This window comes from Podarcis vaucheri (assembly GCF_965113315.1).
Source record: "Podarcis vaucheri genome assembly, chromosome: 4".
Classification (NCBI taxonomy): domain Eukaryota; kingdom Metazoa; phylum Chordata; class Lepidosauria; order Squamata; family Lacertidae; genus Podarcis; species Podarcis vaucheri.
The window spans coordinates 4,907,115-4,927,189 of NC_138762.1; the positions used below are offsets into that span (position 1 = coordinate 4,907,115).

Genomic DNA, 20,075 nt, shown 5'->3' on the forward strand with positions numbered 1-20,075 from the left:
TTTCTCCGCGACCCTTCCCCTCTGCATGGAGGTGGGACCGATTCAGATGGTCCGCCCCCGCCACTTAATGGCTCCAAATGGTTTCCAGAGAGCGGTAGGGGATGCTTTATCCCATGTTGATGGCCTTTCAGCTGATTCCCTGGTGGCCCGCTGGAATGTGGAGTTAACCAGGGCTATTGACTGTTTGGCTATTGACTGTTTGGCTCCGAAGCGCCCTCTTCGATTGCATGGAGCCCGGACAGCCCTGTGGTTTTCCACGGATCTGAGGGGAATGAAACAATCACTGAGACGGCTAGAGCACCGGTGATGGGTAACTCATTCTGAAGCTGACCGGACACGGGTTAGAGCTCAATGTCAAGTGGCGGTAGCGACGGCAAAGAAGACTTTCTTTGCCGCCTCTATTGCATCTGCAATAGACTGGTGACTGGGAGCGGCCGCCAAGACCATATAATACTGGTCTTGAAAGACCTATACTGGCTCCCAGAACGTTTCTGAGCACAATTCAAAGTGTTTCTGTTGACCTTGAAAGCCCTAAATGGCCTCGGTCCAGTATACCTGAAGGAGCGTCTCCACCCCCATCGTTCTTCCCAGACACTGAGATCCATTGCTGAGGGGCTTCTGGCGGTTCCCTCGCTGCGAGAAGCCAAGTTACAGGGAAGCAGGCAGAGGGCCTTCTCGGTGGTGGCACCCGCCCTGTGGCACTCCCTCCCACCAGATGTCAAAGAGAAAAATAACTACCAAACTTTTAGAATACATCTAAAGGCAGCCCTGTTTAGGGACACTTTTAATGTTTAAGAGATTATTGTATTTTAGAGTTTTTTGGAAGCCGCCCAGAGTGGCTGGGGAAACCCAGCCAGATGGACGGGGTATAAATAATAATAATAATAATAATAATAATAATAATAATAATAATAATAAACAGGAAGGAAACAACAGAGCATTGTGTAGCAGATCATATTTCTGCTGTCTCAGAGGAGGACATTTCCCTTTTTCTTTTAGGGTCTAGTGTGCTTTGAAGATGTCGCTGTTTGTTTCACGGACGAGGAGTGGGCGTTGCTGGATCCCGACCAGAGAGCTCTGCATAAGGACGTCATGGAGGAGAATCGTGGGATCGTTGCCTCTCTTGGTAAGGCTCTCTGGGATCGTCATATCTGCCTGGAAATACCTCTATGTGACCAACTTCATATATTTTCACAGAATTCAACAGCCCCCTCCCCCATAACACCTGGGAACCTAACACCCCCCCAATAAACAGTAACTTACAGTTTTTTCTTTGAACAATCTTCTTCAAAATATTCCTTTTTCTACCACGATTGGGCTGGTGTGAACTTCCCAGGCCATCTTCAGTGTCAGCTTCAACCTTCCACAATCTTGACCACTGCTCTATATCAAACAAAACAACATTCAACAACTCTTCAGAATCTAATAATAAATACGTTGGTAATGAACACACGCCCAACTCGTTTCATTTCTTCTCCATTTCTTCCTGAAGCTCTAATCCCTTTTTGTCTCCATTGCAGATTCTGATGAATTGGAAATTGAGAGCAAAAGTGACCACGATCAAATCCCCAGGGAGGAGAAGCCACGTAAATATTTGGAGTGTGGAGAAAGCTGCAGTCAGAGCTTCCATTCCACTTCCCATCAACAAAATCTCATTGGAAAGAAACTCTATCAGTGCATGGAATGTGGAAAAAGCTTCAGGAAGAGCTCCGATCTCACTTCCCATCAAAGAATTCATACAGGGGGAAAACCATATCAGTGTGTGGAATGTGGAAAGAGCTTCAGGAAGAGCTCCCATCTCACTTCCCATCAAAGAATTCATACAGGGGAGAAACCCTATCAGTGTGTGCAATGTGGAAAGAGCTTCACAGATAGTTCCTCTCTCATTTCCCATAAAAGAATTCATACAGGGGAGAAACCCTATCAGTGTGTGGAATGTGGAAAGAGCTTCACTCAGAGCTCCTCTCTCACTTTCCATCAAAGAATTCATACAGGGGAGAAACCCTATCAGTGTGTGGAATGTGGAAAGAACTTCAGGAAGAGTTCTAATCTCACTAAGCATCAGAGAATTCATACAGGGGAGAAACCCTATCAGTGTGTGGAATGTGGAAAGAGCTTCACTGAAAGCTCCTCTCTCACTTCCCATCAAAGAATTCATACAGGGGAGAAACCCTATCAGTGTGTGGAATGTGGAAAGAGCTTCACTCACAACCACAGTCTCACTTTCCATCAAACAATTCATACAGGGGAGAAACCCTATCAGTGCGTGGAATGTGGAAAGAGCTTCAGGAAGAGCTCCTCTCTTACTTCCCATAAAAGAATTCATACAGGGGAGAAACCCTATCAGTGTGTGGTATGTGGAAAGAGCTTTTCTCACAACCACAGTCTCACTTTCCATCAAACAATTCATACAGGGGAGAAACCCTATCAGTGTGTGGAATGTGGGCAGAACTTCAGGAAGAGCTCCTCCCTTACTTCCCATCAAAGAATTCATACAGGGGAAAAACCCTATCAGTGCGTGGAATGTGGAAAGAGCTTCAGAAATAGCTCCTCTCTCACTTCCCATCAAAGAATTCATACAGGGGAGAAACCCTATCAGTGTGCGGAATGTGGAAAGAGCTTCACATGTAGCTCCTCTCTCGCTTCCCATCACAGAATTCATACAGGGGAGAAACCCTATCAGTGCGTGGAATGTGGAAAGAGCTTCAGTCAGAACCAAAATCTCACTTCCCATCAAAGAATTCATACAGGGGAGAAACCCTATCAGTGTGTGGAATGTGGAAGGAGCTTCAGTCAGAGTGCCAATCTTACTTCCCATCAAAGAATCCATACAATGGCCGGAAAAACCATTATACAGCTTTAGGAACCAGGCAGACGCACCTTTTTAACCAGGCTTTTGGCTGATTGACATCTAATGCCCTTTTAATATGTGGTGGTTTTTTTGTTTATTGTTTTTTTATGTTGTAACCATCCTGAGACCTCTGGGTGTAGGGAATAGCTGCCATCTCTTAAAGGCCTAGTGGTCTTTGCCCCCCCTAAAATATTTAAGGATGCCACCCCCCCAGTTTTTAGTTTGTTTTTTTCAAACACAACCTTTTATTCTTCTGCAACTTGCCATACAATTTCTCTTTCAATTTGCCCTCTTAAAAAAATTAAAAAAATAAACGCACAAAGGTCATGAGGAAAACAAAATGCAAGAAAATACAAACATGGACAAGTCCCATCTTTGTGGGCAAAATGGAAAAGTTGGTTTGAAGGAGGCTTTCCCACACTTGGGTCCCCAGCAGCTCCTGGACCACAGTTCCCATCATCCCTTCCCACTAGTCCTGCTAGCTAGGGGTGATGGGAGTTGTAGTCCAAAAACAGCTGGAGACCCAAATTTGCTTTAAAGGGAAAGTAGGCTGGCCCTGTGACACCCTCTGCTGGCCAAAAGCACTGCCCCAGAATCTGAACCACCCCCAGTACTGCTAATTGGAATTAATAGAGCACAAAACTGAAGTTTGATCAGCACTTCAACCTCTAGGGAGCTTCTAGGTGCTTTCTGCGCCACCTAGAGTATCCACAGAATTGTGGCTTCTACTGGCAACACACACAGGAGAACAAATGAAAGACAAACACAATGAGCAGGAAAAACCTGGAAAGGGCCATACCAAATGGACATCCGGTGTGAAGAGGTCACTTTCCCCACTGCTGAACAATGCCACAGGTAGAGGAGATGGAATGCTAGAAGTGTCTCTGGGGCAAGGGGAGCTGCTGGGAAATTGAACTACGGGCTCAAAATATTACTTTTTTAAAAAGTTGCTGCCATTATAGGCATTGTCATTCAAATGGCATGCATGCTGTGAAACACAAGAGCAGAGTGAACATGTTTACACATGGGGAGGGATGTTTGTCCAGCCAGCAGGTAAACTTCCTGTTTCCTTCTGGGCTGGGACAGACTTCCTCTGCATGTAACTAGAGGTGGGTGTGGCCTCACCTGTGCAGGTAATGACAAAAGCACAGGGCAGGGCAGCCATCTCTCTCTCTTTCACCACATGCATCAAAGATACAACATCTACTAAGCCAGAGATGCCCTCTTGGCTCCTAGCCAAGAGAGGGAAAAGGGACTGTCTTCTTAAGTGATAGACTCCAAGTGTATGTTACTTCATTAAGCTAAGTCTGCCTTCTGGGATATGATTGTGAACAGAATGTGAGTAAACTCTTTTTATATTTTTGTAAAAGACTGTGTCGTCTCTTCTTCTTTTTTTATAGAATATTTATTGAGGATTTTTAAGATATAACAAAAAATGAAAAATAAACATACAAAATAAAACAGTTAAAAACATCCATTAATTTCCAATAACATAACTTTCTTACTCTTATTTCCCCGGACCTCCTCGTACCTCCCTTCATTGTATTCCGATTCAATTTGTTAATACAGCAAATCCTTACCATTAAGCCTTTACCCATTTGTGAAACCTATTTCTTTCATATCTCTTAAAGCATTACAGCTGGAAACCACTTATTTTCTATCCAACATCCTTCTAACATTCATTAATTTTACAATGTTTCTGTAGATAGTCTTTAAATTTCTTCCAGTCTTCTTTCACCCACTCTTCTCCCTGGTCTCGGATTCTGCCAGTCATTTCTGCCAATTCCATGTAGTCAATCACCTTCATCTGCCATTCTTGCAAGGTGGGCAAATCTTGTGTCTTCCAATACTTTGCAATGAGTATTCTTGCTGCTGCTGTTGCATACAAAAAGAAAGTTCTATCCTTCTTTGACACCAATTGGCCGACCATGCCCAGGAGAAAGGCCTCTGGTTTCTTCAGGAAGGTATATTTAAATACCTTTTTCAATTCATTATATATCATTTCCCAGAAAGCCTTAATCTTTGGGCACATCCACCAAAGGTGAAAGAATGTACCTTCAGTTTCTTTACATTTCCAGCATTTATTTTCGGGCAAATGATAGATTTTTGCAAGTTTGACTGGGGTCATGTACCACCTGTATATCATTTTCATAATATTCTCTCTTAAGGCATTGCATGCCGTAAACATCATACCTGTGGTCCATAACTGTTCCCAGTCAGCAAACATAATATTGTGTCCAACATCCTGTGCCCATTTAATCATGACAGATTTCACCATTTCATCTTGAGTATTCCATTTCAACAGCAAGTTATACATTCTTGACAAATTCTTAGTTTTGGGTTCTAACAATTCTGTTTCTAATTTTGACTTTTCCACCTGGAAGCCAGTTTTCTTATCCAATTTATATGCCTCCATTATCTGATAATAATGGAGCCAGTCTCTCACTTTGCTTTTTAGTTTTTCATAACTCTGCAATTTCCGTTTATCTCTTTCTTGTTCCAAAATTTCACAATATGTCGGCCCTTTGGCCTCCATGTTGAGCCTTTTCAAAGCTTTTGCTTCCATTGGTGACAGCCACCTTGGGGTTTTATTTTCCAACAAATCTTTATATCTTATCCAGACATTAAACAAAGCTTTCCTGACAATATGATTTTTAAATGCTTTATGAGCTTTAACCTTATCATACCATAGATATGCATGCCATCCAAATACATTATTAAAACCTTCTAAATCCAAGATGTCTGTGTTTTCAAGAAGTAGCCATTCTTTCAACCAGCAAAAAGCTGCTGATTCATAGTAAAGTTTAAGGTCTGGCAGGGCAAATCCACCCCTTTCCTTTGCATCTGTCAGTATCTTAAATTTTATTCTGGGCTTCTTGCCCTGCCAGACAAATCTAGAAATATCTCTCTGCCACTTCTTAAAACAGTCCATCTTGTCCACATTTTGCAATGTCTGAAATAAAAACAACATTCTCGGCAATACATTCATTTTTATCACAGCAATTCGACCCAACATTCCGGGGTGGCGCCATCGGTAATGGCCGCTTCCCTCTGACTTGGAGGGACAGAGCTCCGCAGAAAGTGGGTCTCTACCGCAACGACTGTGTCGTCTCTTCTATTTTATGAGGGAATAAGGGGAAAATACCAGAACAGTTATTATAGAGGCTTTAGCGAGCCTGAGCAAACGCAGACGCTGCAAATTTAAAATAAAAGGGAATGTTACTCTGCTGATACTGTGGAAGTTGTTAACACAAGTTAGATAAGGATATACTCAGACAATATATCCTTTCCTGCATCCCTGAACATTCCCACACATACATCATATGATGGATTGTGCAAGGTAGGACTTACCTGGCCCTCCACCAATATTTTATCCAAGTCAGCACCACTGGGTCATGTGGTTTCCAAATTACAGTGGTGCCCCGCAAGACGAATGCCTCGCAAGACGGAAAACCCGCTAGATGAAAGGGTTTTCCATTTTTGAGTTGCTTCGCAGGACAAATTTCCCTATGGGCTTGCTTCACAAGACGAAAATGTCTTGCGAGTCTTGAGATTTTTTTTCACTCCCCCCCTTTTTCTAAGCCGCTAATAGCCTTTTAGCAGCTAAGCCGCTAAGCCGCTAAGCCTTTAATAGCCACTAAACCGCTAATAGTGCTAAGCCGCTAATAGGGTTGCTTCGCAAGACGAAAAAACCGCTAGACGAAGACACTCGCAGAACGGATTAATTTCGTCTTGCGAGGCACCGCTGTAAGGACATAAATCTCCTTCCTTTGCACTAGTTCCAGCTTGTCAATATTCTCATTTATGCTTTTTAAAATTTATTTGCCCTTCATCTGAAGTTTTTACAATATAAACATACAGGATGAAAGCATGGCTTTCTCAAAAACAAGACAAGCTAGAGAAATCTCTCCTTTTCTTCTTTTATTGGATGGATTAAAAACTTCATTGATCAGTGGACTGCTGTGGAAGTAGTGCATCTCTATTTCAGTAAGGCTTTTGACAGAGACCTCTGTGATATTTATGTGAGGAAGCTGGTAAAGTGTCACTGAATGAGGTAACTGTTGGATTTGACTGACCAAACCCAAAGAGGACTCCTTCATGGTTCCTCCTCATCCTGGGGAAAAGTGACAAGAGGGGTGCTGCAGGGTTCTGTCCTGGGCCCGTTGTTGTTCAGCGTCTTGATAAATGACATGGATGAAGGAACTGAGGGGATGCTCATCACATGTGCAGACGAGACCAAACAGATCATAATGGCACCCTCTCTCTTCTTCAGCAACAGACAGGGAGACAAAGAACAGTGCAACAGCACAGCAGAGCGGAAGAGATAAGACCGACTTCCGTTCTTACACTTTCCAAGCCTAGGAAAGTAAACAGGGGCATGTGACATACTAGCAACAGGGTGCTCCCCCACATGCAGGAGAGAGGAGGACCCCGAGCAATGCATGAAAGCCCTTATATAGACATTTTCAATTGCCCACCCTGGAGTCCAAGACCACCCCTAGAAACATCATACATACATCATAGAAGGGGTGTAGCCCAAGGACCCCCCCCCGATACATCATACCTACATCACAGAAAAGGCTGTCAGCCCCCTCCCTGTCAGTCTATGTCTTTGGAAACAGATAGCTGTGGCCACTCTGGTGGCTTTTGTTGTTTCTGCAGGTAATAAATAGTCTTGTGGTCACGAGGAATTGGGCTGAGGGTTTTCCATCACTGGGTCTGCGTTGACATCTGTAGAAAGGAGATCCTGTAAGCGGGAGGGTGGGGCAGGACTGTTGGGACTTAAAGAGACAGTTATAAAGGGAAGAGATAAAAGCCAAAAAGGAGAGAATCTCCTTCCGTTTTCTTGGGAAGCTGCAAACAATAAAAATCTTGGCGAGTTAAGCATTTTATTCATTTCAATATTATTATCCCATTTCCATATAATTACTACTGTTATTATATGCTAAAATTACAAAAAAGTAAAAATATAAAAGGAAAACAAAAGTAAAAAAGCAAGATTACCAGTTAAACAATTTTTTCCAGATAAAAAATAAATGGACTTTACAGAACAACAGTGGATTTTTTTAAAAAAACAAATATTATTAAATAATACAAAGATATTATCAAAACGAAACAGATTGTTACTGGACTGGAACCTTAAGGACTAGGAGGTGAAGGAGGTGATGGTGAAATGGACACACGATTGTGGCTATCCAATGAAGATGAAAAATGAGGGAAATTATGGGAAAAGACTTAAAATTCACCACATGCTATTTGATTTTTAGATGGTACCTGACCCCATCCAAATCAGTCAAAATAAATATCAGCAATAATTGTTGGAGATGCAGATAAAATGAGGGAACCTTATTCCACATGTGGTGGACATGTCCCCAAAGGGAAAATAAAATAAATGCTATTTATTTTAAAGAAAACCAAAGCCTTCCTATTTGATATTCTAATGATAAGCATAGCAAATGAAAATAAAAGAGAGTTTCTTTACACGACAATAGCGGATAGGATGTTAATAGCAAAATACTGGAAAATGAGTTAACATCAACAAGATGAGTGGCAATTAAAGTTGTGCTGGTACCTTGAACTAGCCACAATGGACAGAACTTCCAAGAGACTGAGATCTACTCCCAGTAATAAAAATCCTGCCAGTGATCTACCCATTGTCTCTGCCCAGAGTTCTTGAGCTTTTCTCAGTGACCAGAGTTGTGGATCGACCACAATCGTGCTATAAAAGTACATACCATATATGAAGTATCCAGATAATGGAACTTATAACATAGTGGTTTCTGCAGTGAACAACAACTCTTACAATGTATATAGACAGGCACAGCATTGATTTTAGTTACAGGTGACAGCAATCTGCAGCTGTAAGGTTTTCTTCTTAAAGTGAGCCTTTTAAAACAACAAATGATGTAAAACAAACTTTATCCATACACAGGTTTGTTAATTTGTTAAAATATGTTGAATTATGACATTATATTCATTTACATTAATTAGAATATGTACAACGGATGAAGCCCATGATATTGTGATAATGTTGCAGGATATTGTGATAATGCCCAATCATTCAGTTTGTACAAACTTCACACACTCACACTCACACACTACATACGCTACGCTTCTGTTATAAATTCAGAGAAAATCAACCATACATCAGATTTCCACTGTTCCACTTTTATTTTACTCCATGAAGGAAGGACTACAAAATGGGGAAGGTTTGAAAAAGGGCAGCCATAATCCCTTGAGCATACCAGCACATACACAGGAGCCCTGCCCAGTTGCTATGCCAACCCTGATGGTTCTAGAGAGAAGACCATCAAGATCACAAAGAACTTGCATATGGGAGTGGATTCAGCATGGTCTGGAACAAAGGACAATAATCAGCTCTACCTGACATTCAGAAGACATCTTAAGGCAGCCCTGTTCAGGGAAGTTTTTAATGTGTGACATTTTTGTGTATTTTTTGTCGCTGTGGAAGCCGCTTAGAGCGGCTGGGGAAACCCAGCCAGATGGGCGGGGTACAAATAAATTATTATTATTATTAGGTAAACGCCCCCAGTGTGGTGGCGGTTCTACCAATGAAAGGCCAGGGGTTTTGCCCAGGGACGGGGAAGGGTTGTCTTTTGGCTTGAAGAGTGAAGTTGAGTTTGGAGTTAACCACGCAGCTAACCAATTATTTTAGGAAGGCAAGTCCAATACCAACTGCCCAAACTTTGGCGCGCAAAAAGCCCTAGAAGCCAACCGTAATTGCTAAATTGGAATTCACGGCACCTAGCACTTTAACTCAATTGATTTAAATTAACTTACTCTGGGTCACACCAATTACCAGTAAATTCATGATTGTAGGAAACCTTAGCTTTAAATTAACTCCCTTTGCATAAGAACCCATTAAAGTAAGGAATGGACGGCAGAAAAACCTAACCCTCAGCAACAAAAAAATCAATTAAATCCCTCCTGATCACGACTAAATTCCTAGCACTTTTGTAACTCCACAGAGAAAGAGCCCTTATAACAACCCCCCTGAGCAGCCGTGTGGCAAGCAAGCACCCCCCCCCCCACTGGGACAGCAGTTGAACCAAAAAATTGCGCTTGCCAGAACCTAATTAAATCAAATGCCGTATGCTGAAACTCTGCCCTTGTCCTTATGTTCTTATAATTAAAACGCAATGAGAAATTGAAGCCGATAAGCTAGGGGTGGAGTCTATTAGCCTCTCCCAAGATGGCGCCGATAATCCCCGTAGCCGAGGAACCACGTGGTTTGCCTACAATCGTCACGCTGAGGAACCATGGTTTACTCCATTTAACCTAGGCAAACAGGAGAGGGAATTCCCTCAATAACCGAAGAACACCCGTACACGCCGCGTAATAAAATTTAAACCAGTTTACAAGAAAGGGGGACAGTCCCGCAGCCCATTAAACAATTAACGCAATCGTTCCACAGGGCGGGGGCCACTACCAAGAAGGCCCTCTGCCTGGTTCCCTGTACCTTTGCTTCTTGCAATGAGGGAACTGCCTAAAGGCCCTTGGAGCTGGACCTCAGTGTCGGGCAGAACAATGGGGGTGGTGAAGCTCTTTTGGGTATGCTGGGCCGAGGCCGTTTAGGGCTTTAAAGGTCAACAGCAACACTTTGAATTGTGCTTGGAAACGTAGTGGGAGCCAATGTAGGTCTTTCAAGACCGGTGTTATACCTCAGCACGGCGCAGGGACTGACTGAGCAGGTGGTGAGATGCTTTCAGCCTCGGACACTTGGCGGGTTCTGAAATGGTCGTGCAGGCCAGATTCACGACCCTGGAGGGCTGGATTCGGCCCGCGGGACATAGTTTGAGGACCCCTGGTCTACACTGACTGGCAGCAGCTCCCCAGAGTTTCAGGCAGGGATTTTGTCCAGCCCTTGCAGGAGATGCCAGGGGTTGACCCCGGGACATTCTGCATGCCAAGCAGATACTCTAGGGCTCCCCATATTTCCTTGCACTTTCAACGTTATGCTATTAGCAACCGTGGAGATTCCACCTCCCTCTTTGAAAGGAGAAAACTCACCTGATCAATAGTAATACTGATTATTATTATTATTATTATTATTATTATTATTATTATTATTATTATTATTTATACCCCACCCATCTGGCTGGGTTCCCCGAACACTCTGGGCGGCTTCCAACAAAATATTAAAATACAATAGTCCATCAAATATTAAAAGCTTCCCTAAACATAATAACAACAACCATCCATTTTCAGTCCATTGAATTAGCAATTGAGCATTTCTGGAAAGGGAAATGGCATACTTTTGTGGCGTGCATAAGTGTGCATAAGAAGGTATTACTCATTTATGATGAGAATAGGATTTATTTCTTTTGAACTTCGCTGGATTCCTCCTTGGCCGCCAGTGCAATGGTTTCAGCAGGGCTAGAACTCAGGACCCGCTGCCTTGAGGGACATCTAAGAGCAGTTGGGCAGGGAAAGGTCTCCCTTGGGAGGTGGGGGACTCTCCTTCCTTGGAGGTTTCTAAGTAGAGATCGGACGGCCATCTGCCATGGATGCTTTAGCTGAGATTCCTGCATTGCTGGGGGTTGGACTAGATGACCCTGGGATCCCCTCCTATCTCTCCACTCCTGAATTCTAGGAGGAGCTTCCTTGCCTCCTGCAAAGTCCTTTTCCCTGCAAGCTCTTCCTCTGGTTTCACCCCTAAAAGGATATCTGGGCATGGGCCTAGCCAGGGGGGCAGCTGCCCCCCTTAATCCATAAAAAATAAGTATCTGAGGTTCTGCAAAGCGAGAGAGGGCTGAGCTGGGTGGACTCGGCTTTGCAAGGGTTCCTAGAGAGGGCAGGAAGCAAGGGGGGGCAGGTCCTCCAGAGCCAGCGCCCCACCCTCCCCAGTCCTATCCTGCAAGAAAAGGGGGGGGGTTTACTTTGTGTCTCTGCTGCAAGGGCTGCCTCGCTGCCCCCTCCTGGGATCTGGTGAGTCTCCTCTCTCTCTGGGATCTGGTGGGGGTCTCAGGGCTGCAGCAGGGGAGGGGGCCTGGGGGGCCTGATCTGCTCATGTGGGGGGGGACCCCAAGTCAGGGAGGAAAGGGTCCTGCCAGGGAGGGGCCAGGTCTGCCACATTCTCCTTCCTGGAGATCAGAGGATCCCAAACTCATTTGGCCTTTCAGAAGAAAATGACTCCCACGAAATCAATCTCCCTTCTTCAAACAAAGGAGTCCCTGGGATTTTAAATCTGTGTGACATCGCTCAGCCTCATTGCACAACCGAGGAAACATCTGCAAATGGTTTTCCAAAGCTGAACGAGGAGGTGTACTAGCCGCCCCCAAAAAAAAGTAATGGGGAGGGAGGAAAGTTGGGAAAGAGAGGCCAGGGATAAAGAGAGGGATCCCAGCCCATTGTCTGCCTGCTGCATTGGGGACCAGTTTCCCAGTCGTCTCCAAGGGCAGCTCCCCACGGAGGCCACTGCAGCAATCCCCTCGCACCCAGAGCAGGGCATCCCAGGACCACATCCTCTCTCTCCCAAAGGGATTGTTGCTGGAAAACCAGCCGGAAATGGGCGCTGCTACTCACTGAGCCTCCAGGGACCTTGGCATCAATGGCTGTGTGTGTGTTAAGCTGGCTAACAGAATAATAATAATAAATTTCCCGCCTGAATTTCAAGTGAGACGTATTTGGCCCCGTCCACTTGGCTCTCTGGGGTTTTCCAGATACATACCTGGCCCTCAGAGCAAAGAAAAAGGGACCCCACCCCAGGAGTCTATCTTGAGAGCGGCAGAGAGTCCAAGTGCAAGAAAAAGAGACAGAAGCAGGGGAGTGGGGTGGGGGGAGCAACTCCTGACTACCCCCACTAGAGCCAAACATCCATTTATCATGAGATACAAATGACTTCCTTGTCAGTCGGTTCTGACTTCATGAATTGACTGGGAGGCAGCAGAAACCAGGGTGATTACCAGGGTGAGGACCCCCACTAGAGCCAAGCATCCATTTCCCACAAGATACAAATGACTCCCTTGTCAGTCACTTCTGACTTCATGCATTGACTGGAAGGCAGCAGAAACCAGGTTGATTAATCTCGCAGAAATCCCTTCAGTTGCCTCCACATTTTGCATTGCTAGAAGGCTAGAGACTTATTTCTTCTCCTCTTCAAAAAGATAGCTCATGGTCTGGGATCCAGTGCAGTCCAGCCCTGGTTTCCAGCAAGACTCAGGGAACCATTCCCCCCGCCCCTGTCCTACAAATTCTGTAACAGAACAATGTATTTGCTTTGTAGGATTTGCTAGAGCTTCTCATTAAGACGGGCAGAACTTGACAGAAGACCAAAGGGTTCCTTTTGATCTCTCAGAGGCTTCCTGAGAGCACAGATGGATGAGCGAGACTCAGCTGGCCCTGTAGCAGGAGGAGGTGATGCCATCCAAACTGGGAGCACTGGGGAATTCTGGGAAAACCCAGTGCAGAAGATCCATGGTGAGGTGGACACCCTCTGCTCAGAGGTGCAGAGCCAGCAGTTGAGGCAGTTCTGCTGCCAGGAGGCCAAAGGACCCCGAGAGGTTTGCAGCCGACTCTACCACCTTGACCATCAGTGGCTGAAGCCAGAAAGGCACACGAAAGCTGAGATACTGGACCTGGTGATCTTGGAGCAGTTCCTGGCTGTCCTTCCCCCGGAGATGGAGAGCTGGGTGAGGGACTGTGGAGCGGAGACCAGTTCCCAGGCAGTGGCCCTGGCCGAAGGTTTCCTCCTGAGTCAGGCAGAGGAGAGGAAGCAGGTGAGAGAGACTTTCCTCTGGATACTCCCAAGGGGCTCCAAACAGGACAGAGAACATCCCATAATGGTCTGCTGATGGCCCATCCTTTTTCTGAGAAGGGGTCCATGGAATGAGATCTAACACCCTTCAAGTCTTTGTTATTCTCTTTCTAGTATTTCTCACCATTCTCTGGTTTGAATCCTTGTTTCTTTTCCAGTGTTACGGCTAAAATCTGGGTGCGGGGTTACTCTGCCACCCAGCTCATCGGACTAAGTCCGTGGGTCCCTGCGGAAGAAAATGAGCTCAGCCGGACACAGGAGCAACTGCAGAAGGTCCAAGTTTATTGCGCAGCAGGTTCAAGGCGAGATTGAACAGTGAGAAAGGGGTGACATGAACTTTTGAAATTTCCCAGTTACATCATGAATACATTAAGAAGAGGCTGGGTTACACAGATTAACATATGGAGGAGGGAGGGGTGAATATGCAGAGAGCTGGAGATATGCGCAGATAAGCACATCCTGAGAAGGCAATGGTCCATGTTTGCATAGTCTGTCACCTGGCATTGCCTGGAGGAAGGGTTTGGCAGAGTGATTTTGACTGGATTACTTGAGAGATTATGGAGGACAGGGGAGGGGTGATGGAGTCCTAGAGAAATTGAGCAAATATATTGTAGTGAAGAAGACATGCCCCCCCCCCTTCCGTAACAGTCCCCCATTCGGAGATAGATTTGCATTAAAGTTCTGTAAGAACTTGCAAATCTTTTCTCCGCACCCTAAATCTCGGTGAATGGGATGTGTGGCTTTATGCAAACCTGAAAGGGACTTAGATATCATGCTGCTTTAAGGATATTTGCACAGAAATATAATGGTGTAACAGTACACATAGTTAGACATAGGATATCACGTAAATTAATATTTTGTTGCTCAGTTACTTGTGGTATTCTAGCACCTTGGAAGAAATATTTTCTCAATAGTGATCTATGCTTTACATTTAGGCAGGAAGGTCCACTAATGACTGCAAAGTGCAGTTTGCTTCCCCCCCGCCATTTTTGTGTTCTCAGGTGTCAAGGTAGCTCTTCTGTGGTCTCACACTGACATAGTGCTACAGCAACACATCCTGTCTGTTGAATCCCCTCAGGGCTTTCATTTAACCATGTCGCCTGGCATTCACCATAGCTGGCACAGGTTTGGGCATCTCTGAGGGAGATGTCTTCGCCTTGGCCTTTAGCTATGGGATTTTATTATAGGCTGTGGTCGTGGACTCATGAGAAGTTGCTCACTTGCACTTAAAGGACCAAAAAGCTAATTGCAGCCTGGATACACTTGCCCAATTCAAACTGAGTCCAATTTGAATTTATCTTGCCCCATGGTTCTCAACTTTTCAAACCAATCTGTTAAAAGAAAACCATTCTTAAAAGGGCACTTTGTCCAAATAAGTCAATTTAACTCTATAAGGGATCATTCCTGCTAAACCAAAGCATATCCACCTTCATGTACCTGGTGTTTTATGGATCCAGAAGTTTGTCATTGGCAAAACGAGGTTTAACACATATTAAAATGGATAGGGAAAGTTGGCAGAGTGCCAGGTGGAACAATGTGGTTATAAATTGATCTAAACATTGGACTACACAATAGTGTGAGCTATTAGAAAGTATAAAATGCATGAGAATTCTCCATTGGTGTGTAAGCAATAAGACATTAAACATAAAAACAGTTACACACAATAAATTGCCCCCCATTGTGGAAATCACACTGTCAGACACATTTCAACATTCTTACATAATAACACATAATACAAAAAAAACTAATTAAATATCAGTTGCCTATCTTGAGACAATTGCGATCTTCTCAATCCTGGAGCACAGTCTTAAGGTTCAAAAGTGGGAAAATGTCCTTGCAATTCAACTCCTCCCCCCTTTGTCAGGTCCACCCCGCCCCCCTGGCAGTCTATATCCTTTGAAAGAGATAGCTGTGGGCACTTTGAAAACTCTGTTGTTGCTGGTCTTGTGATGGGTTGACTGAGTTGAGGGGTTGTTGCTGCTTTTCATCATTGCACATCTGTAGAAGTGATATCCTGTAAGGGGCAGGGTTTTGGGGCGACTTAAAAACACAGTTAGACAAGAAAGGGGCAAAAGGCAAAAAGGATGTCCTCCAGTTTCCATGGGAAGCTGCAAATAATAACAATCTTAGTGGATTAAACATTTTATTCATTATCACATTTCCATATAATTACTGTTATTATCTGCTAAGTTTGTTTGCTTTCCTTCACTTAATTTTTGTTGTTGTTGTTCTTTTCATATTATAAAATAAAAAATTACTCCACATGTATAGAAAGAGAACTGTAAAAAAATACAAAGGTTAAAAAATAAAAAGAAAGCAAAAAAATTAGATTACCAGTTAGATGAAAATGGACTTGACACAAAGACATCAGATTCAGAAAATAACTATTATTAAATAGTACAAAGATATTATCAAAACCACACATATTACTACTGGACTGAAAAAAAAAAAGGAAAAACAATGGGGAAAACTTAAAATTCACCATGTGCTATCCAATAAAAGAACTTCATGAGACTGACTTTCAACATGTGATGAACATGTCCCCCAAAGTAAAACACAAACACACAAAATGAGCTATGAGGAACCAAAATAAATAAATGCTAAGACACACAATTAATAAGTAACCTGAAGTAATCTGTTTTGGCATTCTAACATCCCAAATGAAAATAAAAGTGTTTCTTGATGTGACATCAGCTGTAATGTTAATAGCGGAATACTGGGAAATGAGTTAATACCAATAAAAATGAATGGCAATTTAAAGTTGTGCAGGTACCTTGCACTAGCCAAAATGACAGAATTAGTAAGAAATGCTCAGGCCAAAGGTAAACAAGTACCATTCCACAAACAATGTTTGGTTGTGCTTCGATTAACTTCATAGACATCATGGAGAAACTGATTAAATAAATGAAAACAGATTATTTGTAACTTTAAAAAAATGTCAAAGGCACAAAGAGATAGAGGTCACTAATACAGCAGGGATTCAGACTTGTTTCACAGAACAGAAAGAAAGTTGCTGTTTGGCTTTTAGGGAAGAAGGAAGAAAAGAAATACAAATGCAATTACTTTTTATAGAGTATTTAAATCACTGTTTGCATCCCCTCATTATCATTTGTGCTGTGGGAGAAAAGAAAGGACACTCTGTTAAAAAGGAAAATTATTTCATGTGAGAGGTCTGTCAGGAAATGCTGTTCCTAAAATGTATAGGCAATGTATAGGCATATACACACACACACACAAAAAAAAAAACTGTTATAAAATCTAAATCCCATGGGGGGGGGGAACTACTCAAGAGAGGAACTCACAGTGGGAGTGCTTTGATATTTACCTGTGAAAAAAATTTGGCATGTCCAGTACTTAACTCTTGTCTTAAGTAGCCCCTGGAGCAAAACACATTAAGGATGATTTCCCTCAATGGTTCCAAGTTTTACATAAGGAAATTTGGAAAGGTTTCTCCCTGCAGCACACTGCTCTCCAAACCTTCTCTCTCCCCCCTCCTTTCTCTCTCTCTCTCTCTCTCTCTCTCTCTCTCTTTAAGCTGATCTAGCCTCTGTGCATGTGCAGAGTTCATGTCTCAGCAAACCTTTTATACCATTGAAAATGTTGCATCTTTTGGCTCAATTTGAATAAGGAAGGGAAAGGTAAGGGGTAGATTTTAAAGGTAGAGTTAGATTTTAAAACACAAAAAAGAGAAACTCAGTAATTCAAGTACAGTATTCACCTTCCTTTATGTACAGGAAAGGGCTATCATTATTGGTCATTTTATCTGGTCATTCGCGGAACAATCAACCGCTCTCTTATTTATGAGTAAAAATGGCCAGTCATTGGTCAAGGCTAATTCTACTTGATTATATGAATTTTTATGTGCTTAAACTTTGAGTAGACTTTTAAGTCTGATTTTTGTAAATAATAGACAAAAAGATAAACACTGTAATCACTTAAATGCCTGATATCACCAGTTCTGCTTCAAACATCATGGCTTCACCTCATACCTTTAAAAAACAAAGAGCAAATCTGGGCTGAATTACAACACATCACCTCACAGCTACAAATTGGGAGAGTTGAAAGGGACCCTGGGGTCATCTAGTCCAACCCTAAAATACAGGGTTCATAGCAAGATTTGTACTACCAGAGAGGCATACACATTTAAGTACAGATTTACAGCTGGGAAAGGAAACATCTATGGTCATATCATGTACTAAGGAAGAGGAAAATAAAAGTACATAACTTTACACAGAACCCCTTTTGCAGATCTTGAGATAGTTTGAGTGAGTTTGAAATGATATTTAAGGAAGAAGTGAACAGTTTTCGTAAGATAGGGAGAGGATCTCTTATAAAGCACAGTTAAAGCAGCCCTAGATTTGATTTTTAAAGGGAATACACAAGTGTTGCCCCCTCCCCTCTTTGCAGTTTCCTTTAAAGGAAGCTTACTCGGGAGTAAATTTACCTGGCACAGAAGGGAGAAAACAACTGAAAGAGGCAGAGTGAAACAAGGGGGAGGGGGGGCATTTTCTAACAAAAGAGGCCATGAAGTCTTATAGAGACTGATATCAGGAGCCTTACAATAACTCTTCTGTCCAACCAAATCAAAGTTAAAACTGGACTCAAATATTTTTCTTAGAATGAACACCATACTTTTATAGGCATACGCTTAATGAAATACATACACTGCATTTTAGCTTGAGAGAGCAGTTGTGCTCAACTAGGCTTATGCAGCAGAAACATTAGGTTAAAAGCACCTTCCAAAATAAGACTGTAGACTCACAATCTCAAAAGTTGGGGCAAAGCAAGAGATGGGGTAAACATTTGCACACTTCATTCTCATCTTCTCTTATTTAGGACTGCTAAGATCCAGCATGGCTTCCTTAGATTTAAATTTTGAAGCAAGCTTGCAGTTTAAACTATGCACACTTAAGAAAGGCAGTCTGCCAGAGACAGAAGGAACAGACAACACACATAACAGACAACATGTAAACATGTAAACATGTAAACATATATATTCTCATCCTTTAGTTGGTTATTGCAAGGAGTTGGGCCACTACCTTTGGCTTCATTAAGTGAAATTAGCAGGAAGGTCCCACATGGTTTTATGAGCCTCCTTGCCTCTTCAAACACACCACCAGTTAATCAAACTGGTAGGGCTCACAACGCTTGGTTGACTGGGTACCCCTTTATAGATGCATGTGTTGCTGTTGTTGCTTTTTTTTTTTTTTGCTTTTTCCTTTTTTTGGGGGGGTGTCTGGGATAGAGAAGGGGGAAAGAGAGGGGCTGATTAGGATTGGTATGTCTAGGGGTTTGGTATGCTTAGTACAGGGACGTATAGTAAAGAGGAGAAGGGGCTTCTAGTTGCCTGGCAACTTCCTTAGTGGGTTTTAGAGAGCTCTAGCTATCCGGTTCCTTGCGTTCCATTTCCTATTTCCTTATTTCCTTATTTCCTTATTTCCTTATTTCCTTATTTCCTATAACCTGGGGTCTCTTTCCACTCTGCCGGTCCTGCCCAATTCCTCATGGGCTATCCCTCCTGGCAACCTCCTACCTATCGTCACATCTCAGGAAAAGGGGCCCTACTGGACGCCCGCGCCATGCGGTGCCAGATCGGGTGGTCCCTGGATAGAATTTCGGGTCGAAAATCCCCCTTGCTTTCGGAAGCGAGCTTACAGTACACGTGGTATGTAGCTCGACCGGTGCGGCTGGGATTGGGATAGAAAGCAAGACCACTTCCTGCCCCCTAGCAAGGACGCTCGGGAAGTTCGGAAAGAGAGCTCCAACCCCTTGCTTTCAACTGGGATGCCCGTTGCAGAGAGTCGGCTATCTTTCAAGTCGGGTCTCTCCGTCTTACTTTCGGGCTCCCAATTGGTGCGGCTGGCTGGAGATTTTAAGGAAAAGGGATAGAGCTCAGAACCCCCCTTTCGGGTTGAGCAGCGGTCCACGGTCTCTCTCACTAACCGGACCAAGAGAAAGGCAAGAAGGAGCGATAGAGAGGAGGGCAGAGAATTCAGTTGCCAGGAGACTTCCACCCCCTTCCCACCAGTGCACTGGATTTTCCTTTTTCCTTATACTCACGCGTCTTCTATGATGATCCCGGGATCGATGAATAAGCCGGCTGGATCCCTCTTTTGCTCCCCGGCTGAACTCCTAGGGCTTTCGATTACCGCCCAGAAGATGGCTGGGGGTCCAAAAGGATCTTCCCAGGCAAAATGGCCTGGAGCCGGCTGAAGATTTCGGGGCCCCCAGTCAGCAGCTCGGGAGAACCGCAAGCCCCACGTTGGGCGCCAACTGTTACGGCTAAAATCTGGGTGCGGGGTTACTCTGCCACCCAGCTCATCGGACTAAGTCCGTGGGTCCCTGCGGAAGAAAATGAGCTCAGCCGGACACAGGAGCAACTGCAGAAGGTCCAAGTTTATTGCGCAACAGGTTCAAGGCGAGATTGAACAGTGAGAAAGGGGTGAC

General features: G+C 43.7%; 3 protein-coding genes across 9 annotated transcripts in view; 2 read left to right on the top strand and 1 right to left on the bottom strand.

Moving 5' to 3' along the window:
* The window catches only part of LOC309530321 (uncharacterized protein), a 275,292-nt gene that overhangs the window by 70,580 nt on the left and 184,637 nt on the right, over positions 1–20,075 (top strand). Inside the window, exons 1-2 of one of the 7 annotated variants that reach the window (XM_082219143.1) lie at positions 11,735–11,800; positions 13,098–13,590. The exons of 5 other annotated variants lie outside the window; for them this stretch is intronic. In XM_082219143.1, the coding sequence (XP_082075269.1) occupies positions 13,189–13,590 (402 nt within the window). In that variant the 5' untranslated portion in view covers positions 11,735–11,800; positions 13,098–13,188. Of the gene's footprint in view, positions 1–11,734; positions 11,801–13,097; positions 13,591–20,075 lie in introns of those variants that run through there. One more of the 7 variants, XM_082219145.1, reaches the window with a different exon arrangement.
* Positions 1–20,075, bottom strand: part of LOC309530344 (uncharacterized protein) — a 187,212-nt gene that overhangs the window by 28,208 nt on the left and 138,929 nt on the right. The window lies entirely within an intron of this gene.
* On the top strand, positions 959–3,044 carry LOC309530445 (uncharacterized protein). Its single transcript, XM_082219421.1, has 2 exons — positions 959–1,126; positions 1,521–3,044. The coding sequence occupies exons 1-2, from the start codon at positions 1,093–1,095 to the stop codon at positions 2,861–2,863; spliced, it is 1,377 nt and encodes a 458-aa protein (XP_082075547.1). The 5' UTR covers positions 959–1,092; the 3' UTR covers positions 2,864–3,044.

What these genes read in the sequence shown, in the direction of transcription:
- LOC309530445 (XM_082219421.1), top strand. Translation starts at nt 1,093, where the DNA reads ATGGAGGAGAATCGTGGGATCGTTGCCTCTCTTG. An exon ending in TGGGATCGTTGCCTCTCTTG is followed by an intron (nt 1,127 to 1,520) that starts GTAAGGCTCTCT and finishes TCTCCATTGCAG; the next exon opens with ATTCTGATGAATTGGAAATT.